At 37.7% G+C, this 27866-nt stretch overlaps 3 protein-coding genes and 1 pseudogene across 3 annotated transcripts; 3 read left to right on the top strand and 1 right to left on the bottom strand.

Annotated features, from left to right (window-relative positions):
- The first annotated feature begins 584 nt into the window (after positions 1-584).
- Positions 585-1037, top strand: LOC106303002 (uncharacterized protein At4g02000-like). Its single transcript, XM_013739383.1, has one exon. It carries the CDS (start codon positions 585-587, stop codon positions 1035-1037), a length of 453 nt encoding a protein of 150 aa, XP_013594837.1.
- Positions 1038-13649: 12612 nt separating this feature from the next.
- Positions 13650-17129, top strand: LOC106301625 (CAS1 domain-containing protein 1). The gene is made up of 16 exons (XM_013738072.1): positions 13650-13946; positions 14075-14166; positions 14269-14409; positions 14491-14547; positions 14629-14701; positions 14776-14934; positions 15015-15164; positions 15248-15503; positions 15597-15712; positions 15804-15890; positions 15974-16062; positions 16149-16211; positions 16293-16349; positions 16425-16521; positions 16594-16754; positions 16825-17129. The coding sequence occupies exons 1-15, from the start codon at positions 13914-13916 to the stop codon at positions 16747-16749; spliced, it is 1626 nt and encodes a 541-aa protein (XP_013593526.1). The 5' UTR covers positions 13650-13913; the 3' UTR covers positions 16750-16754; positions 16825-17129.
- A 1351-nt stretch (positions 17130-18480) lies between these two features.
- On the bottom strand, positions 18481-20833 carry LOC106301878 (folylpolyglutamate synthase). The gene is made up of 9 exons (XM_013738362.1): positions 20555-20833; positions 20344-20441; positions 20112-20256; positions 19964-20026; positions 19716-19877; positions 19445-19639; positions 19277-19376; positions 19067-19201; positions 18481-18992 (listed from the first exon to the last, which is right to left on the bottom strand). The coding sequence occupies exons 1-9, from the start codon at positions 20831-20833 to the stop codon at positions 18586-18588; spliced, it is 1584 nt and encodes a 527-aa protein (XP_013593816.1). The 3' UTR covers positions 18481-18585.
- A 1282-nt stretch (positions 20834-22115) lies between these two features.
- On the top strand, positions 22116-24556 carry LOC106303000 (annotated as a pseudogene).
- The last annotated feature ends 3310 nt before the right edge of the window (positions 24557-27866 follow it).

The following is a 27866-nucleotide window of genomic DNA, read 5'->3' as shown; positions in this document are numbered from 1 at the left end:
TGTTGGGTCGATTTCTATTTTACTTAAGGCCCTTTTGGTCATTTCATTATGCACGTTTTACATTTCTAAAACCTATGTTTTAAACATCTTTGGTAGCCACCACACAGATTATCTTTTGATCTACTGAGAAATACACAAAAACTCTCTTGAGAAGTTCATCTCTTGGATTTTGATTGTTATGTTCTTGTGTTATTGTTGATTTCTTATCTATTTCTCTACATGATTAATCTGAAATCCAATATGGGTTTAAGAGGAATCATGGAGATTAGTGAGTAATCACCTTTTGAATTCATGGGTTAGGGAGATCAAGGGTGATTAGGTTATCATTGGTTGCACTTAGATTAAGTGAGTACTTGCATTCTCGGTGCTTTGATATCCCTCGGAACTGGTTCGACAATCACTATACTACAACATTTGTCTTAGGATCCTTGAAAACTCCTAACATCACTGGATCACAACCAAGGAGAAGGCATGACGGGTCGTCTAAACGTTGATCCCAAGAGGAAGAAGAGGAGATCATTAGGGTTCCAGCTTTTGATAACTAAGATCTGATTGATAAATTCAAACAAATCCTAATTGGCAGGATGTTCCAATCGGATGGAAGAAGCGTGGAAGCGTTGCTTAAACACATGCCCAGACGCAGGATCTGGGATGTTGAAGGACGAGTGAGGGGAACTAACCTAGGGAACAATAAGTTTCTCTTTGACTTCGACATGGAGGAAGATCTTGAGAAAGTCCTTCAGAAACGACCATGTCACTTCAACAGATGGAGCTTTGCCCTTGAAAAATGGACACCAACAATCAACGAAGAGTTCCCAAACTTGATCCCTTTTTGGGCGAATGTGGTGGGGGTCCCGATACACTACAGGAAACAAGAAACTTTCGAGAGTGTGGGGAAAGCACTGGGAGTCTTCGATAAGGTTGATGTGGAAGGAAGCAAGGTACGAGTCTTTGTTAATGGAGACAGGCCTTTGAAATTTGAGTGCAAGGTCGGTTTCGATAACGGAGATGTGGCAAAGGTGTCAATCCAATATTAAGATCTCTATAGGTATTGCTTCTCATGCAAGAGAATTTTGCATGAAGAAGGTACATGCCCTGAACTAAATGATGATCAAAGAGAGAGGAACCGGGTAGCAAGATTTGCACAACACGACTTGGAGGAACGTGCTACTAGGGAAGCCTTTTCTCAACCGCAACGCCCGAATGCGGGAATAGGAAATGAGATCCAAAACTCAAGAAGTAAGGGGAAAGAGTACCGAGGCAAAGAGGCCAGCTCCCCCGATTCCCGAAGAGGTAATAAAGATAATGAAAGTTTTGAAAAAAATTCCCATGACCTGAGGAGGAGACTCACTTAGAAACGTGACTCTATATCAAAGAATGTATGGAATAGACTGGATAACACCAAGGGTACTCAACCTGAACTTCCCCGAAACCGAGATAGATACCACCCATACCATCGCCAAACCGGTATACATTCTAGGGAAACACACAGAGATACGACGTCATCCTCAGAATGGCGACCTAAAGACTTGGGGAAAAACCGATACGGGAGAGAACCAGAGAAGAGACATGAGAGACATTCGGAAAAGCAATGGGAACGTTCCAGGACTACGGCCTCAAGGAACAGAATATCACCGAACTCCCAGCGATTGGTATCTGATTACCAAAGGAATGAAGCTAAGGCTTACAACCGAGGCCAAAATTCCCGCTCTCCACCATCGGCTAGAATGGAATGGAGACCGGTTGATAAAACTCGAGAAACAGGGACGAGTCGTGGCCTTCTGAAGAGGAGCAATATACCAGAGGAAACCACAAAAAGTTCAGGTGCAACTGCTCCTGAAAATGAAGGAGCACGAAGAAGCCCACTTGTAAATCCCCGACAAGACTTGGGATTCAAGAAACTGCCTCGACAAGAAGCTGAAACCAGGGCCACAGAAGGAGGAGCAGAGAAAGAAACAGACATGATGATGCTCACCGAGATGGAAGGTTCAGCACTGAATAAAAGCCAAGGAACAAAAGAGCTACCTGAGAAAACGCAGGAAGAGACGCCACAACAACGAAAAGACAGAGAAGCTAAGGAGCTCGACAAGATCATCAATGAATATGCAGACTTGGCAGATCAAGCTATGACTCAGGAAATGATATATAACGATGATTTACTCGAAGAGCATGAAGAAGTGATAGAGGACTCCCCAGACACAAAGCTCCCCGTTAGAGACGACGATATGGAGGACGAACAAATTGAAGCTCTCTCACAAATGTCTCCGGAACCTCAAATCAGTAAGCAGAAGTCTGTGTCGAAAACGATATCACAAAAAGAATCAAGGGTGGAAGAAGCACGAGGAACAACTTAAGACTCAACAAAACCCAAATCTACCCAGAGAACCCCGTCCCAAACTGTACCAGTAGGACCCCAGAGAGGAACTAGAAACCAGGAGCTTAAAGGAGCGGCAGCGTCAAAGAAGCTAGCTAGCCGTGGACGACTCTCACCGAAAGCAAAGCAGCTGAAGCCTCCTCGTGAACAGCTGAGACCGGCTCGAAATGTCCCTCGACATGAGGTGTATCCTTCTTCTAAAACAAGCAGGAAAACTTTGACTACTACAGGTTCGATGGTGTCCCAGAAACCATCCAGTTTCCAGATATGAATGCAATTGCATGAAATTGTCAGGGGGCTGGCGCGTACCTGACAAAGCAACATCTTCGGGAGTTTCATCGTTATATTCATCCTCGCTTTCTTTTTCTTTCTGAAACAAAAAACAATTTTTCTTTTATGCAAGACTTTAAAATTGAGTTTGGGTATGATAATTTGTTCACCGTGGAACCAGCTGGGTTAAGCGGTGGACTTGCTTTGTTTTATATGGATGATACTGATGTTGAGATTAACTTCTCGAATGCAAGAATGATTGACATTGCAGCGAAAATAGAAGGACATAAAGTGTTTATTACCTTTGTGTATGGAGATCCGGTAGTTGAGTACCGCGAACAAGTATGGGAGAGACTAATGAGATTTAGTCTACAAAGATCAGGGGCTTGGCTAATGGTCGGAGACTTCAATGAAATCACAAGCAACCTAGAGAAAAAAGAGGCAGGAAACGCCCAGATTCTTCCTTTCTACCTTTCAAGAACATGATCTTAGCATGCGGAATGATCGAATTCCACCACTCTGGAAATTTTTTCCCTTGGGCAGGGAGAAGGAGATCCGGGAGAGTCCAATGTCGATTAGATCACTTGGGAATGAGGACTTGGGAATGTGGAGTATCTTCTAAGATGGGGCTCCGACCACCGGCCAGTTCTTGTAAAGATTAAGTCTAAAGAAGCTGGTGGACACAGAGGCTTCAAGTTTGATAAGCGCTGGCTAGGGAAGGAAGGACTATACGATACAGTCAAGCAGGGATGGGGACGATTTGATCCTGCGGAAACAACATGTCTGCACGAAAAAAATGGTAGATGCAGGAAAGCTATCTCACGTTGGAAGAAAAGAAACCCACCAACAACCAAAAACTGATTGAGAGGCTGAAGCATGAAAGTGATAGAGCCAAGAATGATGATAGTATATCAACAGAAGAAGAGCTTGAGCTAAAATGGAAGCTGTGCGAAGCTTATAGGGAGGAGGAACTGTTCTGGAAGCAGAAAAGTAGAACAATATGGCTCAGAGAAGGCAATCGAAACACGAAGTTCTTCCATGCGAAAGCTAAACAACGGAGAGCGCGCAACCGCATAACAAAGTTACTAGACTCCATGGGCAATTGGGTGGAGTCGGAGGAAGGCATAGAAGCGCTGGCATCCGAGTATTTCACGAACCTTTTCACTGCATCAGAACCGCATGACCGTGATGAAGCCTTCCGGTTTACTACCGCGAAGGTATCCCATGAAATGAACGAAATGTTGATAAGAGAACCCACAGAGGAAGAGATAAAGAAAGCAATGTTCTCGATCCATCCAGAAAAAGCCCCGGGTCCCGATGGTATGACCAGCCTATTCTATCAACGATTTTGGAGACTCATCGGCCCAGACATAGTTCGTATGGTTAAAGATTTCTTCAACTCAGGGGACCTAGATGAAAGGATTAATCAGACGAATATATGTCTGATACTGAAGACGGAGAGACCGAAATCTATGACGGAATTTTGACCTATCAGCTTATGTAATGTTAGCTATAAAGTCATCTCCAAGGTCATGTCTGCAAGACTAAAACATGTGCTTCCGAAGTTAATCTCGGAAACCCAATCGGCCTTTGTGGCTCATAGACTCAGCTCAGATAACATCTTGATTGCACAAGAGATGTTCCATGCGCTCAGGATGAACCCTAGCTGCCAAAGCAAATATGTGGCGATAAAGACAGACATGAGCAAGGCATACGACCGGGTGGAATGGAGTTTCTTGGAAACTCTAATGGAAAAAATGGGCTTTGACGAGAGATGGATCCACCTGATCATGAGATGTGTATCGACTGTCTCCTATCAAATTCTCATAAACAGAGAAGCTAAAGGTAGAATAATCCCAACCCGTGGACTGCGACAAGGCAACCCGTTGTCACCCTTCTTATTCATCCTATGCACGGAAGTTCTTATATCTCAACTCCAGCATGCCGAAAGAGAAAAAAAGCTCTCCGGCTTAAAGATAGCGAGACAATGTCCACCCTTCTCACACCTCCTATTCGCGGACGATAGCTTATTCTTTTGTAAGGCAACTCAGGAAGAATGTAGCGAACTCATGCGGATCATTGACGTCTACAGCAATGCCTCAGGACAACAACAGAATAAATCAAAATCTTCGGTTTTGTTCGGTTCTAAGATCGTAGCGTCCTTAAAAACAGACCTCAAAAGGTCACTCAATATCACTCAAGAAGGTGGAATGGGTATGTATCTCGGAATTCCCAAGAAGATTTGTGGCTCTAAGAAACAAGTGTTTAGCTTTGTTCAAGAGAGATTAAACGACCGAACAAACTCATGGTCGACAAAGCTTCTGTCGAAAGGAGGCAAAGAAATCCAGATCAAAGCGGTAGCGCAGGCAGTCTCTTCCCACGTTATGTCGTGCTATCTCTTACCACAAGGAGTAACAAAAAAGCTTACTAGTGCAGTCTCGAGATTCTGGTGGAGTACCAAGGAAAACAATAGGGGTCTACATTGGGTGGCATGGGATAAGATTTGCGCCCCAACAGAAGAAGGAGGATTGGGGTTTCGTGACTTTCACGATTTTAACCTCGCTTTACTGGCGAAACAGATGTGGAGACTACTCAAGTACCCCCGTTCGCTTCTTGCTCGGGTTCTGAAAGGAAGATATTACAGACACTCCAACCCGATGATGATAAAACGAGCGAACAACCCATCTTATGGCTGGCGCAGTATAGTCGCTTCGCGACAGATTCTACAGCAAGGTCTCAGGAAGAAGATCGGAAACGGACACGACACAAGAGTTTGGGAGGAACCTTGGCTTCAAACAAACCCTGCTAGATCACCCTCACATAGGGCAACCCCTAGAGACAAGGACCTCCGAGTGCATCATCTGATCGATCTTGGGAGCCAGGAATGGAACCTTGATCTTTTAAATGAGATGATTGCACCGGAGGACATCCCTCATATTACCTCGATCAGGGTCAGTAGAACAGGTCGACCCGATTGCTACAGTTGGGACTTTACCAAGTCCGGGTTATACTCCGTAAAGTCCGGCTACTCCATAGCACGGAAACTACGAACTAATGACCATAGCACACTGGTTTCGGAGCCGAGTACGATAGGGCTGAAGAAAATAATCCGGAAGATCCAAGCCCCACGAAAACTCAAACACTTCCTCTGACAGGCTACGGCTGGTTACATAGCCACAGCTGAGAAATTAAAAGAGAGACATTGCGCCAGAGAAAGTATATCATGTATGAGATGCGGTGCAGAGACAGAGTCCATAAACCATACGCTATTTGAAGGCCCTCCGGCCTTCCAAACTTGGGCTCTATCCCTTATTACAACCTCTCCGGGACGATTCCCGTGAACATCACTATACGCAAACATTGACTACCTTCTCCAACGTATCAACGAACAAGGGATTCACGCTGATGTGTTGGATGTTATTCTGTGGATAATATGGTACATATGGAAGGCTGGAAACGAGAAAATATTTCCAACAAAGACGTATTGCCTCTAGAGACCATACAGTTCGCGGTAAAGGAAGCCAAAAGCTGGAGACTGGCCCAACGAATCCCGGAACTCGTGGAAGACCCGATGGAAGAGGAGCTGCAAACCGACGAACAGCCTCAGCCACACACAAGCTGTCCTCCACTGTGGAGCTGTCAAACCGGCGCATCATGGATAAACAAAGACGAGAGAGCAGGCATGGGTTTTGTGGTTATGTATGCAGGTAACCCGATGCTGTATGGAGCAAGAGAACTATCCAGAGCGACATCTTCCCTTCACGCAGAAGCCGAAGATCTTATATGGGCAATGCAGGAAGTTTTAAAAACAAGGAACAGAAGCGTACAATTTGAAATGGACTGCGAGCAACTCGTTAAGCTGATACAAATTGAAGAAGATTGGCCCTCCATGGCAGCTGAAATTGATGAGAACAAAGCTCTATCGCTGGCATTTCTGGAAATTTCCATCATTCATATTCCAAGATCCTCGAACGTCCGTGCAGACAGCCTTGCTAAAGGTGGAAGATCACGAGGTATCAACCCACAGTATGTCGACAGCTCTGCTCCCTACTGGCTTGCTTTCTATTCTGGCCAAAATAGAGCAATCTAGTTGTTAAGTTTTTCCATTCTCGATGTCAAAAAAAAAAAAAAAAAAGACATAAGACAAACATAGTTATTTATATGATTTAATATAATCACTGCTTCAAACTGGTTTTAAATGTTTCAGAGAGAGAAAGCTAGATTAATTTGAATCATTAAATTAAACTGATTACAATTGAAGTAAACTTAATAGTAAAATTTATTATCTTAACTACTGTCATTTTGGTTTTACCAACAAAATGATACAAGCTTATTTCAAAAAAAATCAACCGATCGCAAGCTATAAAATCGACATTGAACTGTTGTGATCTTTGTCAAAAATTGAGATTTGAGTTTTAGTTTATGCAAACATGTAAAAAGAATAGGACAAACAGATCATTCAAGCCATATTGTTTTATTACCCTTTAACTGGATGGTGTATGTTGTCTAATAAAATGTCGTATCATAGTATTTTGAAGGTTTGCTATCTATAGTGTCAAGTGCAATAACTAATAAATTTTGAATTCAAGTTTGTATTGAAGTTTCAGTTTGCAGCTTACCAATTATCAAATTTTCTCAAACCTCTACGCTCATACTAACATTGTTCTAAGAAGAAAAAAAACAGACATGGTTCTTTTTTTTTGGTAAAATGTTAAATATTATAACAAGTTTTCAATTTGCAGAAAAGAAACTAAACAATACAACGAAGAACGACAAAGACAAGAAACCGAAGCGGGAAAGCTAGTCTAACTACCAGCTAAGCAGCGGAAACGGGCGAGGACCAAAAGCAGACCGGAAGGTTGGAGAAGAAGAGACGGTATCCACGAGCTACCGAGAGTTAGGCGCCCTCAAACCTAGAAGCTACGGCTCCTGCAGCTTCCGCAACCCGACCCAACACAAACCAGCGCGAAGAATCAACGCACGAACCTACCAAAAGCACCAGACAGACGCACCCCCGACGGCACGAGAGAGAGTTTCCACTCAACGATGCCGTCGTTCAAAAGGCAGATCTGAAGAATGCCGTCTCCAAACCCGACCGCCGTGACCGTCTACACCCATTTAACCGAACCCACATATAGAAGGAGCGGACCGCACAGAAATCCCCCCTCCGGGAACACACCAACAAGAGAATTAGCAGACCGAATGTCCCACTGCCGCATGGCAACTAAAGCACAGCAACCCCCACCGAGGTCAACAAGACAAGCCGTTCAATAAAAGGGATGAGAGAGTGGGGCGCAAAGCCACACCGCCGAGAACTCCAATGAAATGGAAAGTAAACACCAACGGAAACCGGAATAGCTCGCGAACGGAACCAAAATTTTCACATCTCCAGCAACACGCGCCACCACCACGCGCTGCCGGACTTACCACGCGCCTTCACCAATACCACGCGCCGCCACAGGTAAAATCGGGAAATCGAGACGCAGCACGACCACCGACGAACCCACGCGCCTCCACCAGAGACCACCAGAGGAGCTTCAGGAGATAGATCTAAGACTCGCGAAATCTCAGACCTAGACGAAACAACAGCCACGTACATGGAATACGCAGCGCAGAAACGCTTCTCGACGCTAACGGCCGAACACAAGGGAAAAAAAATACCGGACAGAAACCCTAGAGCAAGCCGCCACCGAAGACCAGATAGCATAGCCGCCGTCCTCAAGCAGCGCCACCACCTAGAAATCGACTAGACAAGCAACAGAGAGACCGGATCTGCACCGGATCTGAGACCCGCCGCACTAAACCGGCCGGAGAAAGAGAAAACAGAAGGACACAACAGAGGGAGAGACCAACACAGACAACGAGAAGAAGAAACAGAAGGATGGAGCTCCGGCGGCCGCGAAAAGGACGCGGCGGCGACCGCCGGAGGAGCAAAATCTGAAACGGAGACCTAGAGGAGAGGAGGAGGAGAAAGTCGAGAGGAGAGAGGATTGAAGGCCCTTTCTTTTTCCCAGTGTGTGGGTATAAGGATTTCGATATTATTTTCTGTGCAGAGGAGAAGTACTTGGTGTAATCGTTAAGTATTCCGATCATATTCCATGAATCTAGATTATACGAATACCAAATACATGTATAAATAATAAATTGTGTGAGTAAAGTATGATATATTGGTCTTAGCATAACAAAAATCTTGAAGATATTATAGACTAATGCCCTTTCTCACAAAAAAGGAAGAAGAAGATATTATAGACTATATATCATAGAAGGACATGGATAAAGTATTTTGATAAGACATTTATATGATTCATACCGCTTCAACTTGTATACTAGTTTGTAGATTGTAGTCTTGTGAGCATTTATTTGTCAAAGAGACATTTAAACTCCATTACTTGGCATCCTTGTTTAAAAACTCGGCCGTCTAGCCGATTAATCGGCCGAGTAATCATAAGCCGTGTGCTCACCGTAGCGAGTTGAACCAATTCGATTGGTTTCTACAGTAAACCGAGTTATTCCCGCGGAAACCGTATTTTAAGCGCGGAATCATTGGAACCAAAAAAATCGGCCATATTAACTTAGTATAGTTTGGCCCAATATTAAAGGTCCACTAGTAATAAAAAAGTGAAATCTTGACCTATCTTTCCCTTTCCCGACAACAGAACTGGAAATCTCTGTTAACCCTAGTTTCCATTGCTCTTCCTCAATTCAAGTGAATCCAAAGCAGATAACGTGAATCAAATTTGTTCATAGATTGAAAATTCTTATTGTACCCGATTCAAGGTAATAAACACTAAATCATTCATTGTTTAAGTTATTAAAGCTTCTTCTCAAATTGTGGATTCCTCAGCTTCATGTCTTAAGTTTATGTCTTTTATAGTTTGGTAGAAAAGTTTAGTTTAGTAGATTATAGAACTTGATTATTTTTTAATGAAGTATAGGTTCACGTGAATGGAAGTGTATCACTTTGTGAACCGTTGGGTTAGCGTTGGGTTGACCAACTCCTTTGTTTTTCTTGATGTTTAAGATAAAGATTTTGGTAGCTTTCGTTATGTTTGAATTTAAGTATATCGAAAGTGCAATCCTAAATTTCTTTTTGTTGTTCTCAAGATCAAAACAATATATTTTCTCTCGTAAGTGGATTATATTTTGTACGATGTGAACTAAAAGAAGTGCAATTATATTTTGTGATCTTATTGATATCTATTCCTATGACTTTTAGTATCAATGATGTGTCTTTCATAAATATGTAGTATATAAACTTTTTATATTATATGTATGAAATGTGGTATCATACATACAATACCGTATTATACATGTGTTATACATCTAATAGTACAAAAAATTCCTCCCCACGTACTTCCCGATTTTTTCCCGGTTTTTCAATAAATCGCTAGGCTCGTGTGTGCCGCACGCGTAGCGCCTAACGAGTTTCCGAACAAGGCTTGGCATTAAACATTGAAGCCACATGACTTGTCTCCTGCTCAACTTTCTTTGGTGAGATGGGCTTCAGCGTCCATGGCCTTTTTTTAAGGGCCCATTTTGTATTCCCCCTCCCACTTTGAATTTGAACTGCATGCATACGCTAACTGAGTTCGGCTAGCGGTTTTTGTAAAAAGCCTTCTATAAACTGGACGGAATTATTAATTTCCAGTTTCCAATATATATGCAATTCCAATATATATGCAATGATCTGATGTACTGGTTTTCGAATTTTAGTGGACTACGATGCGACATAAGAGCTTCAGTTTCCGAATTCAGATATATACAAGTGTTTAATAAAGTCATCGATAACAGGTACTCCCTCCGTTTTGATTATCGTTTTAAAGTTTATATAGGAAAAAAATTTGTTTCAAAATAATTATCGTTTTAAAGTTTCAAATGCAAAATTTATTAATAAGATTCTCCACTTTATTTTTCTATTAATTGAAATATGGTTAGGTATATAGGTAATTGTATTTTTATTTTGGAAATATACAAAATTATATATTTTTTTAATCTATGTGCATAAACCTAGAACAACAACTAAAATGAAATGAAGGGAGTGACAAGTAGAAAAATCAGGATGGTAATTCTTAAGCTCTATTTAGGAATGTGTTATTTATAAATATATAAACAAAAATAAGAAGTTTTGCAATGGATAATTATGGTGATGCTTAAGATAATGTATAGAATCAAGCAAAGTAAATATATAGTCGACTGGATTAGGTTTATCTTTTTCTTAATCACTGTTTTCAAAAGGCTCGACCAAAATTTTCCTACTTCTACTTACCCTGATCCTGAAAATTGGCTGCAGATGACATATTTATTATTTACTTAACGTATTGAATAAGAAAAATTCTTCTTTTGTTATCATATAACTATGACATGGTATTGATTTTTTTTCTTTGGTCGCTTTCGAGAATCAGTAGCTACCAAACATGCGATCCCAAGCTTAGCAGGCGAACACTTTCGTATTTAGAAAAGAGACTTTGTAGCAACGAATTGTTTGCTAGTAAAATTAAGATAGTTTTATATTCATGTATAACTGGATTAAAGTTAGAGGTCATGTGCTTTGTCTTTTTACAGAAGCTCGTTGTGCATTTCCTTTTGTTGCTTATAAGTCATATCAACCTTTCTTCCAAAATAAAAACTTACTAGTCATATAGGGTCCGATTGGTAATGGCTGTAGCTTTAAAATTTTTGTCGAAAAAAAAAATCTGTAGACTTTTTGCTGTGGCTTTAGATTTTAGTGCCGTAGAATTTTATGGAAAGCACTAAAAAAATGCTTTGGATATTTGGCTCTGCAGAACACTTGTACAGCTGTATGTTATTTCAAGAGCTGTGGTTTAAAAAAAAAATTTAAAGCTTGATTGCTCTGAATTTGATGCTGTAGAAATAAATAGGACTGTGGACAGCACCTACAGCAACTACCAATTACCCTCATAGTAATTAAGTACTCATAAGAGATTTTGTTATGACAAGAAATAAATTAAACTAAAGGCATTACAGGATCTTAAACCATAATGTCCTACATAAAATCATAAACATATAGTATATATGTAGTACATATAATATTGCAGAACAATAAAAAAGAGTTAAATTTTCTGAATAGCTAATTTTTTTTTTTTGGAAAAGAGTTTTATTTTCATAGACTTTCACAATATACAAAATTCTCTACAACTCTTTCCAAATTTAATAAATCTCTCCTGAATAGCTAAATTTTGCAATAATTTTGTAACTAGTTATCATTCTATATGTAAATAAAACTCTATTAAGCTGATTATCTAATTGATCATTGCATTTTGACCATTACAAATTTCTAATTGCATTTAAAAAAAAAAAGCTAGACTTTGATCCGCGTAACCGTGCGGGTGTTATGTTTCACAATAATAATTGGGTATTTATACATGTATTTGGTATCCGTATAATCTAGATTGGCTGGTTTCTACGGTAATTTGAAATCCAAACGATTCAACTCCTGTTTGATCACTATGATTCCACTATAAACTATTAACTAGACCATGTTCGATCCCTGATTGATAAATTTGGCAAGTCAGGATTTGAGAGATAAAACTACTATTTAGCCTGGTGGGTCTTCCTCGTATTTTTTTCTATGATATTAGTTTTCCTCTTAACTATTCGCTTTGAGAGAAGCTAATTGGAACTTGGACGACATTGACTGGAGAAATATTTTTCCATTAAACGTTTGTTGTTTCTTTTTTTTTAAACACTGGTTTTATCAAGGTAAAATAGAACTACAACTCCACGTTGACAGGAGCACAAATGAGTTCAAAACTAAATTAGAGAAAATGCCTACACAATAGACAAAGCAAAAATTTAAATGTAAGACACCAGTAGGCACCGTTGATAGTTGATACAACCATCCTTAGCGGAGGGTAGAGAAGATCTCCATAGACCGACAAACCAAGGAGTTGAAACAACGTAGAAGTCTACCTAAGATTCATGTAAATCTCTGATGGAGATAAATATGATGTAGGAGAGCACGAAGCCAATGCAGACTAGGCCTGGGCGTTCGGATCTTCGGATCGGGTTCGGACCGGTTCCTTTCAGGTCCGGATCTTTCGGATCCTAAACATTTAGACCGAATAGGTACTTAGAAATTTTCGGATCGGGTTCGGGTTGGTTCTTCTCGGGTCCGGGTCGGTTCGGTTCTATAATTAAAATACCCATAAAATACCTGTAATTTTTCGGGTCCATATCGGGTCCAGGTCCGGTTAGGGTATTTAGGATCTGAAAAAGACATGACATACCCAACTACATCAAATTTAGTCGATATTTATCATATATCTCTTAAATTTTACAAAATAACTTAAATGAAACTATTAATAATTAAAATAAAACATTTTTAAAATCTAAATTTTACATTTTAAAGCTTCATATTACTTAAAAATATTACAAATAATAACAAATGTTGTTAACAAAAGATATTTCAACTAAATCATAAAACAATATATATAAAATAAAACACAAAAAATCATAGTTTTAAATATACATGTTTTTAAGTCGGGTATAAATCGGTTCTTATCGAGTCGGGTTTATTCGGGTCGGTTCTTTTCGTGTCCGGGTCTATTCGAGTCGGGTTTTTTCGCTTTCGGTTCTTTTGGGTAAACAAAATTTAGACCCAAAAAATACTTATAAATTTTCGGTTCGGTTCTGAGTTGGATATTTTTTTGTCGGTTCCGGTTCGAGTTTTCGGATCCAGGTTAAAATGCCCAGGCCTAACGCAGACCTCCCACAACTGCATACACTTTAGACACTTCAATTCTATTACTATACATGCAAATTGTATCTCATAAATACTGACTATAAATCTTTTGATATATTCAACTTGCTTTTTTTTATATTTGACTCAGAAACATTTATAAATTTGAAAATAGATAAATGGTTTTTAATAAAGAAATGCTATTTTCTAAAAATAAAATGATATATTTTTTTTCCGAATATCTAAACATAAAAGTATTATAATTTATTTTTTTACAAAAAATAAAATAATAAATGGAAGGGAGCATTGTGAGTGGACGTGAAAAACAAAATAAAAGTGGAAGGAGTCAGTGTCTGTAACCAGTACGCCGAACCGCAACAACCGGTCGGAAAAATCAATCGCCGGCGATCGAAAACGACGGGTCCCCCAACGACATTCTCTCCTCTTCAAGCAAACTCTCTCTGTTATTTATTACGATAGTCTGCTAGAGATCTCATCACACCCGTCATCGTCTTCGTTGAATTTGCCTCAGTTAACATCTCCATCTCTGAGATCCTCCTTTCCTCGACAATGGTGGATCCGGGTCCGATTACGCCGGGTCAGGTACAATTTCTACTTTAATACCGAGCAGTGCAATGGATGGATCACTAACACTAAATGATAAAGATCGAGTCTTTGATTGGTTGTATCCTCAATCTCCCCAAAGTGCAAAGGTTTAACCTTTCTTGTAGGTATCTTTTCTGCTTGGAGTGATCCCAATATTTATTGGTTGGATATACTCGGAGCTACTTGAGTACAGGAAGTCTTTCTTTCCCTTGAAACCGTTAGTGCTCTTCTTCTTCTTGCAATGTGGTTTGTTGTTTGTTGTCTTCTCTCTCTCTTTCAGTTTAGTTTTTGATTGGGAGTTTGCATTCTTGTATTGCAGTCACTCGGATAATAATCTGGTTGAGTTGGGAGGCGTTGTAGGGGAGAAAGATGATGACAAAGCTGATTTATTAGAGGGAGGTCTTCCTCGATCTGCATCTCTAAGGTTTCATAACTCATCCATCAGAACAAACATCATCAGGTTGGTTCTTCTACCTCATTACCCTTCTTTTTTAATTACAACTCTCCAGCTGTTCTCAGCTAGAGTTTCTTTGATTTATAGGTTTTTGAGTATGGAAGATTCCTTTTTGCTGGAACACCGAGCAACCTTAAGAGCCATGTAAGTTAAAATAACCTCAGCAAGTGATGATTTGTTTGTTTGTTGGTTCTGTCATATGTTAAAATCCATACTCATACCTAGGTCGGAGTTCGGTGCAATCTTATTATATTTCTATATCTGTGACCGCACGGAATTGCTTGGAGATTCAACCAAGGTACCCATGTCTTTCAGTATTCTACTTCGATATTAGAAGTGCTTTTGCTCATAGTACTTGGTTTCATTTCACAGAACTACAACCGCGACCTTTTCATTTTCCTATACGTTCTTCTCATCATAGTATCAGCCATGACGTCTCTCAGAAAGCACAATGACAAATCACCCATTAGTGGGAAATCCATTCTTTACCTTAACCGCCACCAGACCGAAGAGTGGAAAGGATGGATGCAGGCAAGTTTCTCCACTGGCGATATGATCATTGCCTCTTTTTTTTTTTTTTGTTCGGTTTCTAATGTCTTAATCTTGAACAGGTTTTGTTCTTAATGTATCACTACTTTGCTGCGGCTGAGATATACAACGCAATCCGTATCTTCATTGCTGCTTATGTCTGGATGACTGGTTTTGGTAACTTCTCCTACTACTACATCAGAAAGGATTTCTCCGTTGCACGTTTTGCTCAGGTGATACATACGATTCTTCCCATTACAAAACTCTCCTCATTGTACTTTACTTCCTCAGCATCTAAAATCTTGTTCTCTTACAGATGATGTGGAGGCTAAACTTCTTTGTAGCATTTTGCTGTATTGTTCTCAACAACGACTATATGCTGTATTACATCTGCCCAATGCACACTCTCTTCACCCTAATGGTGTACGGAGCTCTGGGTATCTTCAGCAAGTACAATGAAGTTGGATCAGTGATGGCTCTCAAGATATTTTCATGCTTCCTCGTCGTCTTTCTCATGTGGGAAATCCCTGGAGCTTTTGAAATATTCTGGAGTCCATTAACATTCTTGCTAGGTGGTTTAACAATCTCTAGATCTGATGATCATGTTTGGAACCAAATGGTTTTTTTTTTCCTAATATTTGGAAATTGCGTGTGAATAAGTGCAGGTTACAGTGACCCTGCAAAGCCTGATCTTCATCGGTTACATGAATGGCATTTCAGATCAGGGCTTGATCGCTACATATGGATCATTGGGATGATTTATGCCTATTTTCATCCAACTGTAAACTCTTAAACATAGCCGCACATTTAGTTTCTTTTTATTTCGTGCAGTGTTGGTTTAATAAACTTTAATACTTGAAATCATTCTCTAGGTGGAGAGATGGATGGAGAAGTTAGAAGATTGTGAAACGAAGAAAAGACTATCAATCAAGACGGCAATAGTTACTATTGCCGTGCTTGTAAGTCATCTTTTGATCTTATTGATTGCATCATCCAATTGTACTCATTGATATATTTTTTTTCTCGTTTGCTCACATTTTAGGTTGGCTACGTGTGGTATGAGTGTATCTACAAGCTGGACAAGACCAGTTACAACATGTATCACCCATATACATCTTGGATCCCCATAACGTATTGTGCATAAAATCCTCTCCTTCGTCTTATATTTACTTTCTGAAACTGAAACATGACTTGTCATTTGGTTTCCTTGGATCCAGTGTTTACATATGCCTCAGAAATTTCACACACCAGCTTTGGAGTGTCTCATTGACTCTCTTCGCGTGAGTTAACTCGCAGTTGCATTTCTGTTTGATAAGCTTGCCTCATAACCATGTAATACACTCTTACATGTCTCTGCGCAGGTGGCTTGGCAAGATCACTTTAGAGACTTACATTTCCCAGTTTCATATATGGCTAAGGTTTGTTTTCCACAACTTGAATCTTGTATCCCCGGAAACTTAATCTCTTGTTGATTCAAACCCACCAATTTTCAGATCAAACATGCCTGATGGGCAACCAAAGTGGCTTCTCTCTATTATTCCGGGATACCCTATGCTTAATTTTATGCTCACAACTGCGATATACGTCCTTGTAAGAAACTTAAACTTCTTCTCTCCCGGTCCTTTTCCATTCTGAAACATCTGTGTTTTTCTTCTTCTTTAGGTATCTCACCGTCTCTTTGAACTAACCAACACACTCAAGACGGTTTTTGTACCTACAAAAGACAACAAACGTCTCTTCTGTAACTTTATAGCTGGGATCGCCATTGCCCTTCCTCTTTATTGCTTCTCATTCGTTCTTCTTCAGATTCATCGCTAAAACCCGTAAGTCCACGAATCAGTCTCATTGCCATTTACTCATCAAAATCTAACTAAAAACTGTGTTGTGGTACAGGGATTAAAGACGTGTTGTTCTCTGCTTCTTCGTCAGGATCTCATCAAAGCAAAGCGAAATAAGATAAAGACAAGTTAGATTTGTGGATCTTTCTCTTGTGCATATTCAGCTTCGTTCAACAAAGCCTAGACCTGATCTCAGAAACAAGTCTGCTTTGCTCTAGTGCCATACGATATGGATGCAACTGTTTTCAGTTCAAATTTCCCCCCTTATATATAGATTTCTTTATATTTTGTTCTGTAAGCATTAAGCAAAATCTTTGTGGTTCGTGCAAAAATGTATAGTGATTTTAAAGTATTAATCAAACTGCAAAAAAAAAAAAAAAAAAAAAAAGGGTGATAGTTGCTGCTTCCATATGATCTCATAATCCATAAACAGATTGCTTAGACAGAAGTAGCTTGGAGCTTTCTTAACCTGAAAAGGACATGAAGACCAACAGTCACATCTAGAATTTGACAAACATTGAGTTGAAACATCATGACTTTCAACGTACAATTTTTATTTCTTAGAGTTGAAAGAATTTTGTTTTATTACTATTTGGTATTACTGTTTATTTAGTTTATTAGGTAAGACATTTATTTATTTTTCGGACTAAAAGATTTTATTAATTATTGTCGACACAAATGTTATTGTAAAAAAAAAAACAGGACAAGATTGAGATATTGCTCTCTCCTTTGGTTTGCACAGTTTCGATGAAACAAGCGTTTCATCCAAGAAAAGTATCATCTCCAGTTTTCTCACCGAGGTTTGCACATGTCACTAAAGAAGCTTAACATAATGGTTACTAACCTTTCTTGAGAGCTGCCCAAATTTGAAATCTCTCATCTTGGTAATGATCTTTGCTAATAAACCCTATGAGCTTTAATAAATTCTACCCATCTCTTTTCATTGCCTTTTTCGTTACCTTCAGGAATGGAATGGTTACTCTAAGAAAGAGCATTCTAAGGAGATGAATCAAATCGACTTTTCATCACACGTTCCAGAGTGTTTTCTATCCTCATTCAAGTTTGGTGAAATGAAGCTAGTAAGGTACTTTCTGAAGAATTCTGTAGTCCTCAAGAAATTGACTCTGCGTTTGGATTATTCTGCAAATGAAAATACCATCTTGAATAAACTCTTGAACATCCCAAGACGCTCTATCACGTGTCGAGTCGACGTACACTGATATGCAAAGACTACAGAGAGATTGAGAGAGGGAGGGAACATGTGAACTTTAAGCTCTTGTCATACAAGAAATGCAGGTGTAGACTTTGTCTAGAGTAAATGGGGATGAAAACTGTCAGAGCTATGTTTGTAAGAAGTCTCTTTGTTGTTTAGCTATGTCTGGAGACTATTATGGTTGTTTTTAACAAGTTAAGCAATGAAGTGAGTTAGTCCTCTTTCTTTTATGTTCTTTGTGTTTGCTGATGAGGTTAGGATGGCACTAGTTAAGCTTATGATGGCAACCACAACGAAACACGTGCATTTCTTTGGCATTTTCTTATTTTACATTATTTCATATAATGTGTGTTAGTAGTATTAGTTTGTGGTTCGTGTCAATTTAATCAGAAATTTTCATCTTCAACTGAAGTGGCCATTGCACATTAATAAGAAACAGAACTTTTTTGGATGTTTATGGCAGACTTGGATCCCTATTATAGGTCATGGAGATCACAAGAACCAAAATGATATCTTTGTTTTCCTTTCGATGTAACAAATAAAAACTGATTTGTTACAAGAAAATCATAAATGTGACAAATTAGAACAGATGATAGAAGAAACTTAATGTTGCAGAGAAGCCAAGACTGAGGATACAATGTGAAGTGAACCAGTGACTATAACCATTCCTTCTTCACCGGTTCTGTTGTGTTTGAGAATCTCATACGCAAGCTTGAGAGAACCAAACACAGTTTGATCTTCTGAAGCTTCCATAAACCCTAAACCTAACTCATCAGAAGCTTTTATCCACGATTCCTTCAAAACCGAACACGCGGTTGATCTAACCTTGCCTCCACCAATGTCAGCTTCTGTTAGAACTACTGCTTCTGGTCTAACACCTGAGAGAAGTTCTTTTGCAAAGGACACATGATCTTTGTCACTAGCCATTGCTACCACAAACACTAATCTCTTCCCTGCAAACTCCTTCTCTATCATCTCCTTTAGAGCTCGTGCAGAATCTTTGGTATGAGCTGAAAGACAGACAAAAAGATTGAATATCATTAACCACAAAGTTCCAAGCAAAGTAGAAACATTTGCACAAAACCTCCATCAAGAAGCACTGTTGCTCCGGGTAGTTGCAAGGCCTCTGCTTCTTTTGGTGTCAGAAACTGACTTCTACCAAGTAAACGTGTGTTCTCTAAACCAATCCGAATAGCTTCATCTGTCACTCTCGACCATCCTGTAATCGCACATCAAGAAAAGGTAATGAAAGTTTAGTATGAACAGTATAGAGAGATTGAAAAAAGTATCATACCTTGATCACGAAGACAGAGAGATACACATGTGGCAGTAACAGCGTTTTGGAGCTGGTGATGTCCAAGCATGCGTAGATTTACATCACCAAGCTCAACAATCTGCATTTATAAACATCACAATTGAAGTTCTTGCTTCAAATAGAAGAATACAAATCTCTGAGACTTACTGGTTTATCATCCTTTTCACTTTGTATAACAATGTCACAAGACTGACAAAGCCCAATCCCATCTTTGTTGATGATGCCTTTGATTGATGAACCAGAACCTATGTTAGATGCCAATACAACCGGTGACGACATTGATGCTGCTTTAGAACGAAGAATATCCTCGATATGAGGAAGAAACGGTCCACCTAAAACCACCTACAGGTTTTATAAAACTCCTCAATCTATCAATGTGCTTATAAGCTAATGATTATAAAAGAAAAAGCCACCTAACTGGACGACCATGTTTAGTAATTCCAGATTTGGCCTCTGCTATGCTTTCCAAGGAACCTCCAAGAGCAGCCATGTGTTCCTCACCTATGGTTGTTATGACTGATGCAGCAAGATTTGTACTTTCAATGACATTTGTAGCGTCCCGAGCTCCTCCTAGCCCAGCCTGATGATTAACAAATCAAAATATAAGAGAGAGTGGTAGACATAAGCTAGTTAAACTAGATGATTAACTTCTGCACAAAAGCCAACCTCTATAACTGCAATCTCGACGTTTTCCTTTGCAAACAAAGAAAAGGCTATCCCAGTGAGAATCTGACAAAAAAAAAAAAGAAACATCTATATAAGAAAAACTGTGTGGAAAGTAAAGAGAATCTGATAGAAGCATTTGACTAGTAACCTCAAAATGACTCAAGAAACCATATTCCTCTTGAATAGACTGGTCGATGATGGGTTTAATTGAATAGAAAAGATCATTGAGAGTGGATGCAGAGACAGGTTGTCCATTACAGGAAATGCGTTCTTTGATACTCAGTATATGTGGGCTACACAGAAGACCAAAAGGCTCATGTCACTAACCAAGAAAGGTTGAAACTTCAAGATACAATAGGTACATAGTCTCAGTATTTTACCTAGAATAACAACCAACTGAATAACCTCCAGCTCGTAAGACATTAGATAGAAAAGCAGAAGTTGAACCTTTTCCCTTTGTTCCAGCCACATGAACAACCTATAAGATATGCATAACACACAAACACAAAGATTCAATCTTTAAACATGATATGACTTCTAACCTTTTACGTCAACAAGTTCCAATTGACCGGAAGAGAGGAAAGGACGAACCTTGTAATTGAGATGAGGATTGTGGAGACGAAGCATGAGACGTTTCATTCTACCGAGATCGAACCCTTCACTAGAATCAGTTCCGGCTCCTTTTGGCACACCAGACTTCTCGTAGTTTTTGAGAGATTCTAAGAACCCTACAAAATCTCTGAGCTCTGGATCTTCAGTTGATAGATTTCGATTTGAGGTCATCATATTCGCTGCGGATGGTCTTCTTCTGATAGTTGGAGTAAGTTTGCAATTGGAAATGATACTCAACTGGCTCCACAGTGCTCTCATTCTTACAGTGAGAGGAACTTGCTTACCATGAAAACCAGACAAAGGTTTCAAGTGTGTATCTCTCTCTCTCTCTCTCTCTCTCTCTGTCTTAAGCTGAAACACGGAGCCGAGATAAGTTTACAAATCTTATTTTGCAATCTTCTTAACTTGCTTTCTTTTTATGGGCTTTGTTTATAATTTGGGCTAAGTACCCACAAAATAATGATAAAGATTTTTTATTTCCACTCTCTACCAACACATTATATCATAATTAGCAAAATACCTAATTTTAGTATTAAACACTATTCAACAAATTTTATTACCCTTTTTACGTAAAATATAAGGGGATAATTTGCCCAAAAACAAAAGAAAACATGGAAACTAGTTAAGTGCTAAAAATAGTGAAACAAGAAGATTGCTTGGTTACGTGGAGGGATGAATTTGTCGAAACTACCCTTCTCACAAAGCGATCATCTTGTAGTATAAGACGTAGGCAAGTACAATTAGAATCTTCTGAAATCTAGCTAAGTACAAGAAGATTTAGAAAAAATACTGGATTAGATTTCTGAAATATACCTCCTTCAGAGAGCACAAGGAGAGAGAAAGTCCTCAATTCACATTGATAATGTTACCGAAGTTCATTAGTCAAAGGTTGAATGTTGTGGAAAAATAAAAGTTAAAAGATAATACCATCAGTGATATTTCTCTGTCGTACTTTTGAAGCCACTAACTTCAAGAATAAAAAAAAACAGTTTCTTTCTACGTAACTAAATGTTTTTATGCACTATGTGTAAAAATAAAGTTTTAAATTATATTTATAAATAAATTTTTGTTAATTTTTTGGTTTTATTATTTGCATGTACAACATTTTAGTTATATGTAAAAATTAAGATAAAATAAATATTTTTATTTACATTTATATTTAATAATATATATATATCTCTAATTTTTTTTTATTTTGGTTAATATATATTAAATAAAATTAAATAAAATTAAGGGAAATTTTTGTTATGTATAATTAACAAAACATAAAATTAAATAATATTTCTAAAATTTGTAAATATTAAAAAGAAATAATCATAATATGATTAGATTTTTTTTTTGAAAGTGCATAATTTTTTTAAGATTTGTTTTAGTAATAAAAATTATAACATTATTTAAATAAAATTAAATAATATTTTCGAAAATTATTATGTATATACTATATTTCTAGCTTTACTATTTATTGTTATATTAATGATGATTTATAAGTTATTAACTTATTCTAAAAATTACCAAAATTATAAAATAATATTAAATGTAAATGTTCGTATCACAATTAGTCCAAGCCATATCATCTATATTAGTATGTCATATCATCATTTTGCTTTCAAAATTAATGTGGTGATAACATGTGTCAAAATCACTAGGTAAATAATATATAGGGGATATAAAGATATGCGGTGATATCTTTATCTAAGAACATTCACTTTACTATTACTAAAACTAAAATATCACCCTTTTTTTTTACTGAACTAAAATATCACTTGATAGCGATACCTTTATCACTCAATTTCATCAGAATCTCCTGTGTCAGCAAAATATCCTGAACTTTATCAGACAGCTCGACGTTCTCCTTTAAGTCTGGCTTACTTTGCTTTTTGTTTTGAAAATGGAAGCTACAATGTGAAACTCCATTTTTCGGAGATTCAGTTCTCAGATGAGGAACCATACTCTAGACTAGGGAAACGGCTCTTTAACATTTACGTTCAGGTACTTATACATATTTTTTTTTGCTGTGGATTAATTTATTTTTTTTTTGGCTAATTCTTTGTTTATCTGTCCAGGGGAAGTTGATTTGGGAGGATTTCAACATTAGAGTAGAGGCTAATTGAACTCACAAGGAAGTTATAAAAGAAGTGAACACAACTGTGACTGATAACACTTTAGAGATAAGGCTCTACTGGGCAGGGAAAGGCACAACGATCATTCCTAAAAGAGGCAACTATGGCTCTCTTATCTCTGCAATCTCAGTCTGTCCCAGTAAGTCAAAGTTAGCAGATCAAGTTTTCTCTCATGCATGAACTTTCATCTTGATTTATTTTCTTCTTCGTTTTGTCTTCTCAGGTTCTGAATCTGAATGTGGTGGTAAGAAAAGAAAATGTCAACTCAATTAATTCTATCTATTTTCAGATACGAATGTGTATATCATTATTTTCTTCAGTTGAAGTGAAGATTCTTCCAGTCACAAAAGAGCACAAACCAAGAACATATCCTCTCATCCTCGGCATAACAGCCTTGATACTCTCTCTTGCTTTCTTGATTTTCGGCGCGTTCTATTTGAAGAAATACCTTAGAAATGCAGATTCAGGAAACAGAGGTAATGATATTAGTTAAAGTTGTGTTGTTGTGTTGTTGGTTTGTTAAACGAAGAGCTTAAATGATAACAGGTTCCTTCAGTTTGAAGCAACTAAAACTTGCAACTGACAATTTTGATCCCTCAAACAAGATTGGAGAAGGTGGCTTCGGATCTGTTTATAAGGTAAGCTTTACAAATGTCAATGTTCACAAGAAGACGTGAGTATCAAGTTAATGCCACTAATTTTTTTGTCAATACGGGGACAATTACCAGATGGAACATTGATCGCGGTAAAGAAGCTATCTTCAAAATCATGTCAAGGTAACAAAGAGTTTGTAAACGAGATCGGTATGATCGCTTGCCTGCAACATCCGAATCTTGTGAAGCTTTATGGATGCTGTTGTGAGAATAATCAGCTCCTTCTTGTCTATGAGTACTTGGAGAACAATTGTCTTGCTGATGCATTATTTGGTAAAATTTCTGACTATAAATAGAGACCAAATATTCTTCTCCTGTCTTGAGGTTGATTGTTAGATGCAGGAAGAAGCGGTCTGAAACTAGAATGGGGAACAAGACACAAAATATGCTTAGGAATCGCGAGAGGGCTTGCATTTCTTCATGAAGATTCAGCGGTTAAGATCATTCACAGAGACATCAAAGGGACAAATGTACTGCTAGACAAGGATCTGAACTCCAAGATTTAGGTTGGCTAGGCTTCATGAAGACGACAAGAGCCACATTACCACCAGAGTTGCAGGAACAATGTCAGTCAGATTCCTACAAAATGGATGATAATGTTTTATGTTAAAAATGTTGTTTTGGTTGCAGAGGATACATGGCTCCTGAATATGCAATGAGGGGTCACTTAACAGAAAAGGCAGATGCTTACAGCTTCGGTATGGTGGCAATGGAGATCGTTAGCGGAAAGAGCAATGCTAATTACACACCAGATAACGAATGTTGCGTCGGCCTTCTCGATTGGGTAACTTAACCAAATCAAAGTAACACAAGAACTCAGGATTACGTGATTAACAAGGTTCTTGATTTTTTTGAATTTTCAGGCGTTTGTTTTACAGAAGAAAGGAGCTTTCTCAGAGATTCTGGATCCGAAGCTGGAGGGAGTGTTCGATGTGATGGAGGCAGAGAGAATGATAAAGGTATCGCTTCTGTGTTCCAACAAGTCTCCGACCTTAAGGCCAACCATGTCGGAAGTTGTGAAGATGCTTCAAGGAGAAACAGAGATAGAACAGATCATCTCAGACCCTGGAGTGTATGGAGATGAACTAAGGTTTAAGCGGTCTTCTGAGATCGGGACTTCAGAATACCTTGTGTCAATTCCTTCGTCATGTGAATCTGCTTACGACCTGTACCCTCTTATTAGTCCAGAGTCCATTATTTTTGCCTAAACAGAGCCTGAATGAACCATTCATAAATTCGAACACTGTTTTTAGCAAGTCTACTTGACTACTGCAACGTTCTTTTGAGCAAAATGGTAAGGAATGAATCTGCACATGTTTCCCAAGATTACAAAAATTCGAAAAAGAATGATTTGAAACCTAAATCTGATGTAGTAGCCAATAGTAACATATATATGTAGCTTCAATTGTTTAGCCTAAAAATGCTCAAAAGAATCTACTAACTTGAATGCATTGAAATCATCAATGATATAGCCGAAAACAAAGGTTGAAAGCAAAGCTCTCTTGTAAAATCAATAACAATGTGTCTTTTTACAAAATTTAGAGATTACTATATATACTAATATTAGCCGAAAACTAGGGGTGGTAAAAAAACCGAACCGAACCTAACCTAACCGAACCGAGCCGAACCAAATCAAACCAAAGTATATGTCTAACCCATTTGGTTCAAGATTTTATCAACCCAAACCAAACCGAAAAACCGAAGTGTTTTTAATTAGACTAATTAAATATACTAATAATATTAAGATTTAATGTATTTAACCATTTAGCCTAAACAACTAAACATAATTTTATATATTTTACTTCTGAATGAATAGAATAAAGATAAATAAAAATAAAATAAAAGAATATGAATCTTATACATTACCTCAAAACAGAAAAGTATTTATGATATTTATATAGGTTTGAAGATAGTAATATAAAATTATTGGATTATATCTTCTATATATTTATTGTGATGTTTGATTTTATGTTTAAAAATGAAAATAATGATTTAGTGTCAAGTGATGATTTTTTTATTTTTTATAAATTATTTTTGTAACTGAATTAGAACAAAACTAAAAAATATATTCGACTGAACTGAAAAATACAGACAAAATCAAATTAAACTGAATCAAACACAACCAAACCAAACTAAGACCAATCCGAACACAAACCAAACCAAACCGAACATAAACAAAACCAAACTAATTTGGATTGACTTTGGTTAGAGTTTTCTTAGATCTAAATAACCCAAACCAAACCAAATCCAAACCGAACACGTAGTTAAACCGAGATGTCCACCCCTACCGAAAACTAATATGATCTAACATTATATCCATAACTCTTAGTCTTATTATCTCTTAAATAATAGGAAACTAATGTTTAACTAAAAAGAATAATAAAGGAAAACTAAAGCCAAAACCGAAAAGGAAAACATGATCTACACTGCATCAGGTCACCCGGGTAGAGAAAAATCCGTCTTCGGATCTTCATTATCATCTTGCGCCACAAATTGTATAAGGTGCTTGACATTGAATACATCGGAGAATCGAGATTCAGGAGGTAACAAGAGTCGGTAAGCATTGGCATTTATCTTTTCAAGTACCTCCAAAGGACCGATCTTGTGAGACTTCAATTAATTATAATCGCTCCGAGTGAATCGTTCACGTGTAAGGACGGCCTAAACCAAATCGCCGACTTTTAACTACATATCGTGACGATGCCTATCAGCACTGACCTTGTACTTGGCGGACGAGAGCTGCAAATTATCATGCACCTGTGTATGAAGAGAATAAATGTTTGCCACAAGATCCACCGCTTGACCATGCTCATGTGTAGGGTCTGAAGCAACGCCAAAAATCAATAAGACCTCAAGAGACGTTACCATGGACAACACATAACAGACTGAAGCGAGTACTTATGTTTACTGCATAGTTATGGGCGAACTCCACCTTGCACAAAACCGAATCCCACGATTTGATGTTGTCCATAACCAAACAATGAAGCATGTCTCCCAATGTACGATTTGTGACTTCAGTTTGACCATCAGACTGCATGTGATGCACATAGATCATGACTTCAAATCTCTCTCTGTTCGAAATCCCAACATTCTTCAATCTCCAAGTTCATAAACAACTTGCCCGATCCTCTACCCATTTCCATTTTTCTATCAATCTTTCTCTGTTCGAAATCCCCAAATTTTTTGGTGACGAACCCTAATTTTTGATTTAGGGAAAGAAGACTAATGTCTGGTCGGGTTTAATAACTTGGGTCGGATCGGGTCGAATTTAGTTAATTAGAGTTAAGTTAAATATATTACCGATTGACTCCATTAACTAAGCTTAAAATCAATTAAAGATGATTATGTTATTGTCACCATATTAATTGTTACTTCTTACGTGTGACATGTATTAACATAAATGTAGTGTAGTTATTGACATATACCAATACTTTTGATGAATATACTTTGGATGGTTTCCACCATATTAGAGTATACTTGGTATAGCTGACAAATTTTTTTCCTTCTTGATTTTGATTTTGTAGTAATGAATATAATGATGAGACCTAAATAAATCACTTTTCAAATAACGTCAATGAAATATTTAAATACTAGGTGATCACCTGCGCCCTGCGCGGGGTGAGGAAACTTAAAGAAATTATAAGTTTGAATATATAGATATTAGAAATGTAAAAGTCATAGACACAAATATTACATGTTATTTATGTTAAGGGATTCAACGAAATTGTGGATATGTAAATAAAGTAAGCTTCAAATTTTTTTAAAACTTGTGTTATTTGTTTTGTGTGATTGAAGTATAGTTCGTGAAAATGAATCTATAAGAGTAAACAAAAACTTATATAAAATTAATTATGAAATAAAGATAAAACGAAATATATGCAATATAATTATTGCTTTCAGAAAATAAAATATGAATATAAGATAAAACGAAAAAACTAAGAAAACTACGTTTGTTGTGAAAAGTATCTTCAAAACTCTTCGTTTACAATCCTATAAAGTCCGCCATTGGTGTACTTCTGGTTTTGTTAATGATGATTCAGAAAGAGTGATGTGGTGAGGAGTTGTGTTGCAGACACTGCGTATTTATATAGAGTTTTAATGATGAAAACAAATAGCCAAAATTATAGTAGCAAATATTTACTAATTAATATTTCCATACTTGCCGTTCAATTTACTTTAAAACTGGTCTTTTCACATGTTGTTTTAAAAAACGCAGCTCTCAAATTAAGTAAAATTTGGATCTTGGTTGTATATGGAAACGTGTTTCTCAACTACTATAATTGAAGTAAATTACTTGATGGTTTTAAAAATTCATTTAGTGAAGATTATGAATTGATTATAAACTTGATAAATAGTATTGTAATGCAAAGTTTGCATTATGGCGAAAGAGAATATTCAGTATCTATATTCTTAGGTAATCCCAAATAAATTTAATTTGTAAAATAAGAAAATCTGAGGAAATAAAGTTAGCCGATGGCATTAATATGTTTGTAGTATATGACCAAATATTCACATTCC

Source organism: Brassica oleracea, chromosome C7, assembly GCF_000695525.1.
Source record: "Brassica oleracea var. oleracea cultivar TO1000 chromosome C7, BOL, whole genome shotgun sequence".
Classification (NCBI taxonomy): Eukaryota; Viridiplantae; Streptophyta; class Magnoliopsida; order Brassicales; family Brassicaceae; genus Brassica; species Brassica oleracea.
The sequence above is the reverse complement of the archived record's forward strand: the minus strand, read 5'-3'. Positions and strand labels throughout refer to the sequence as shown.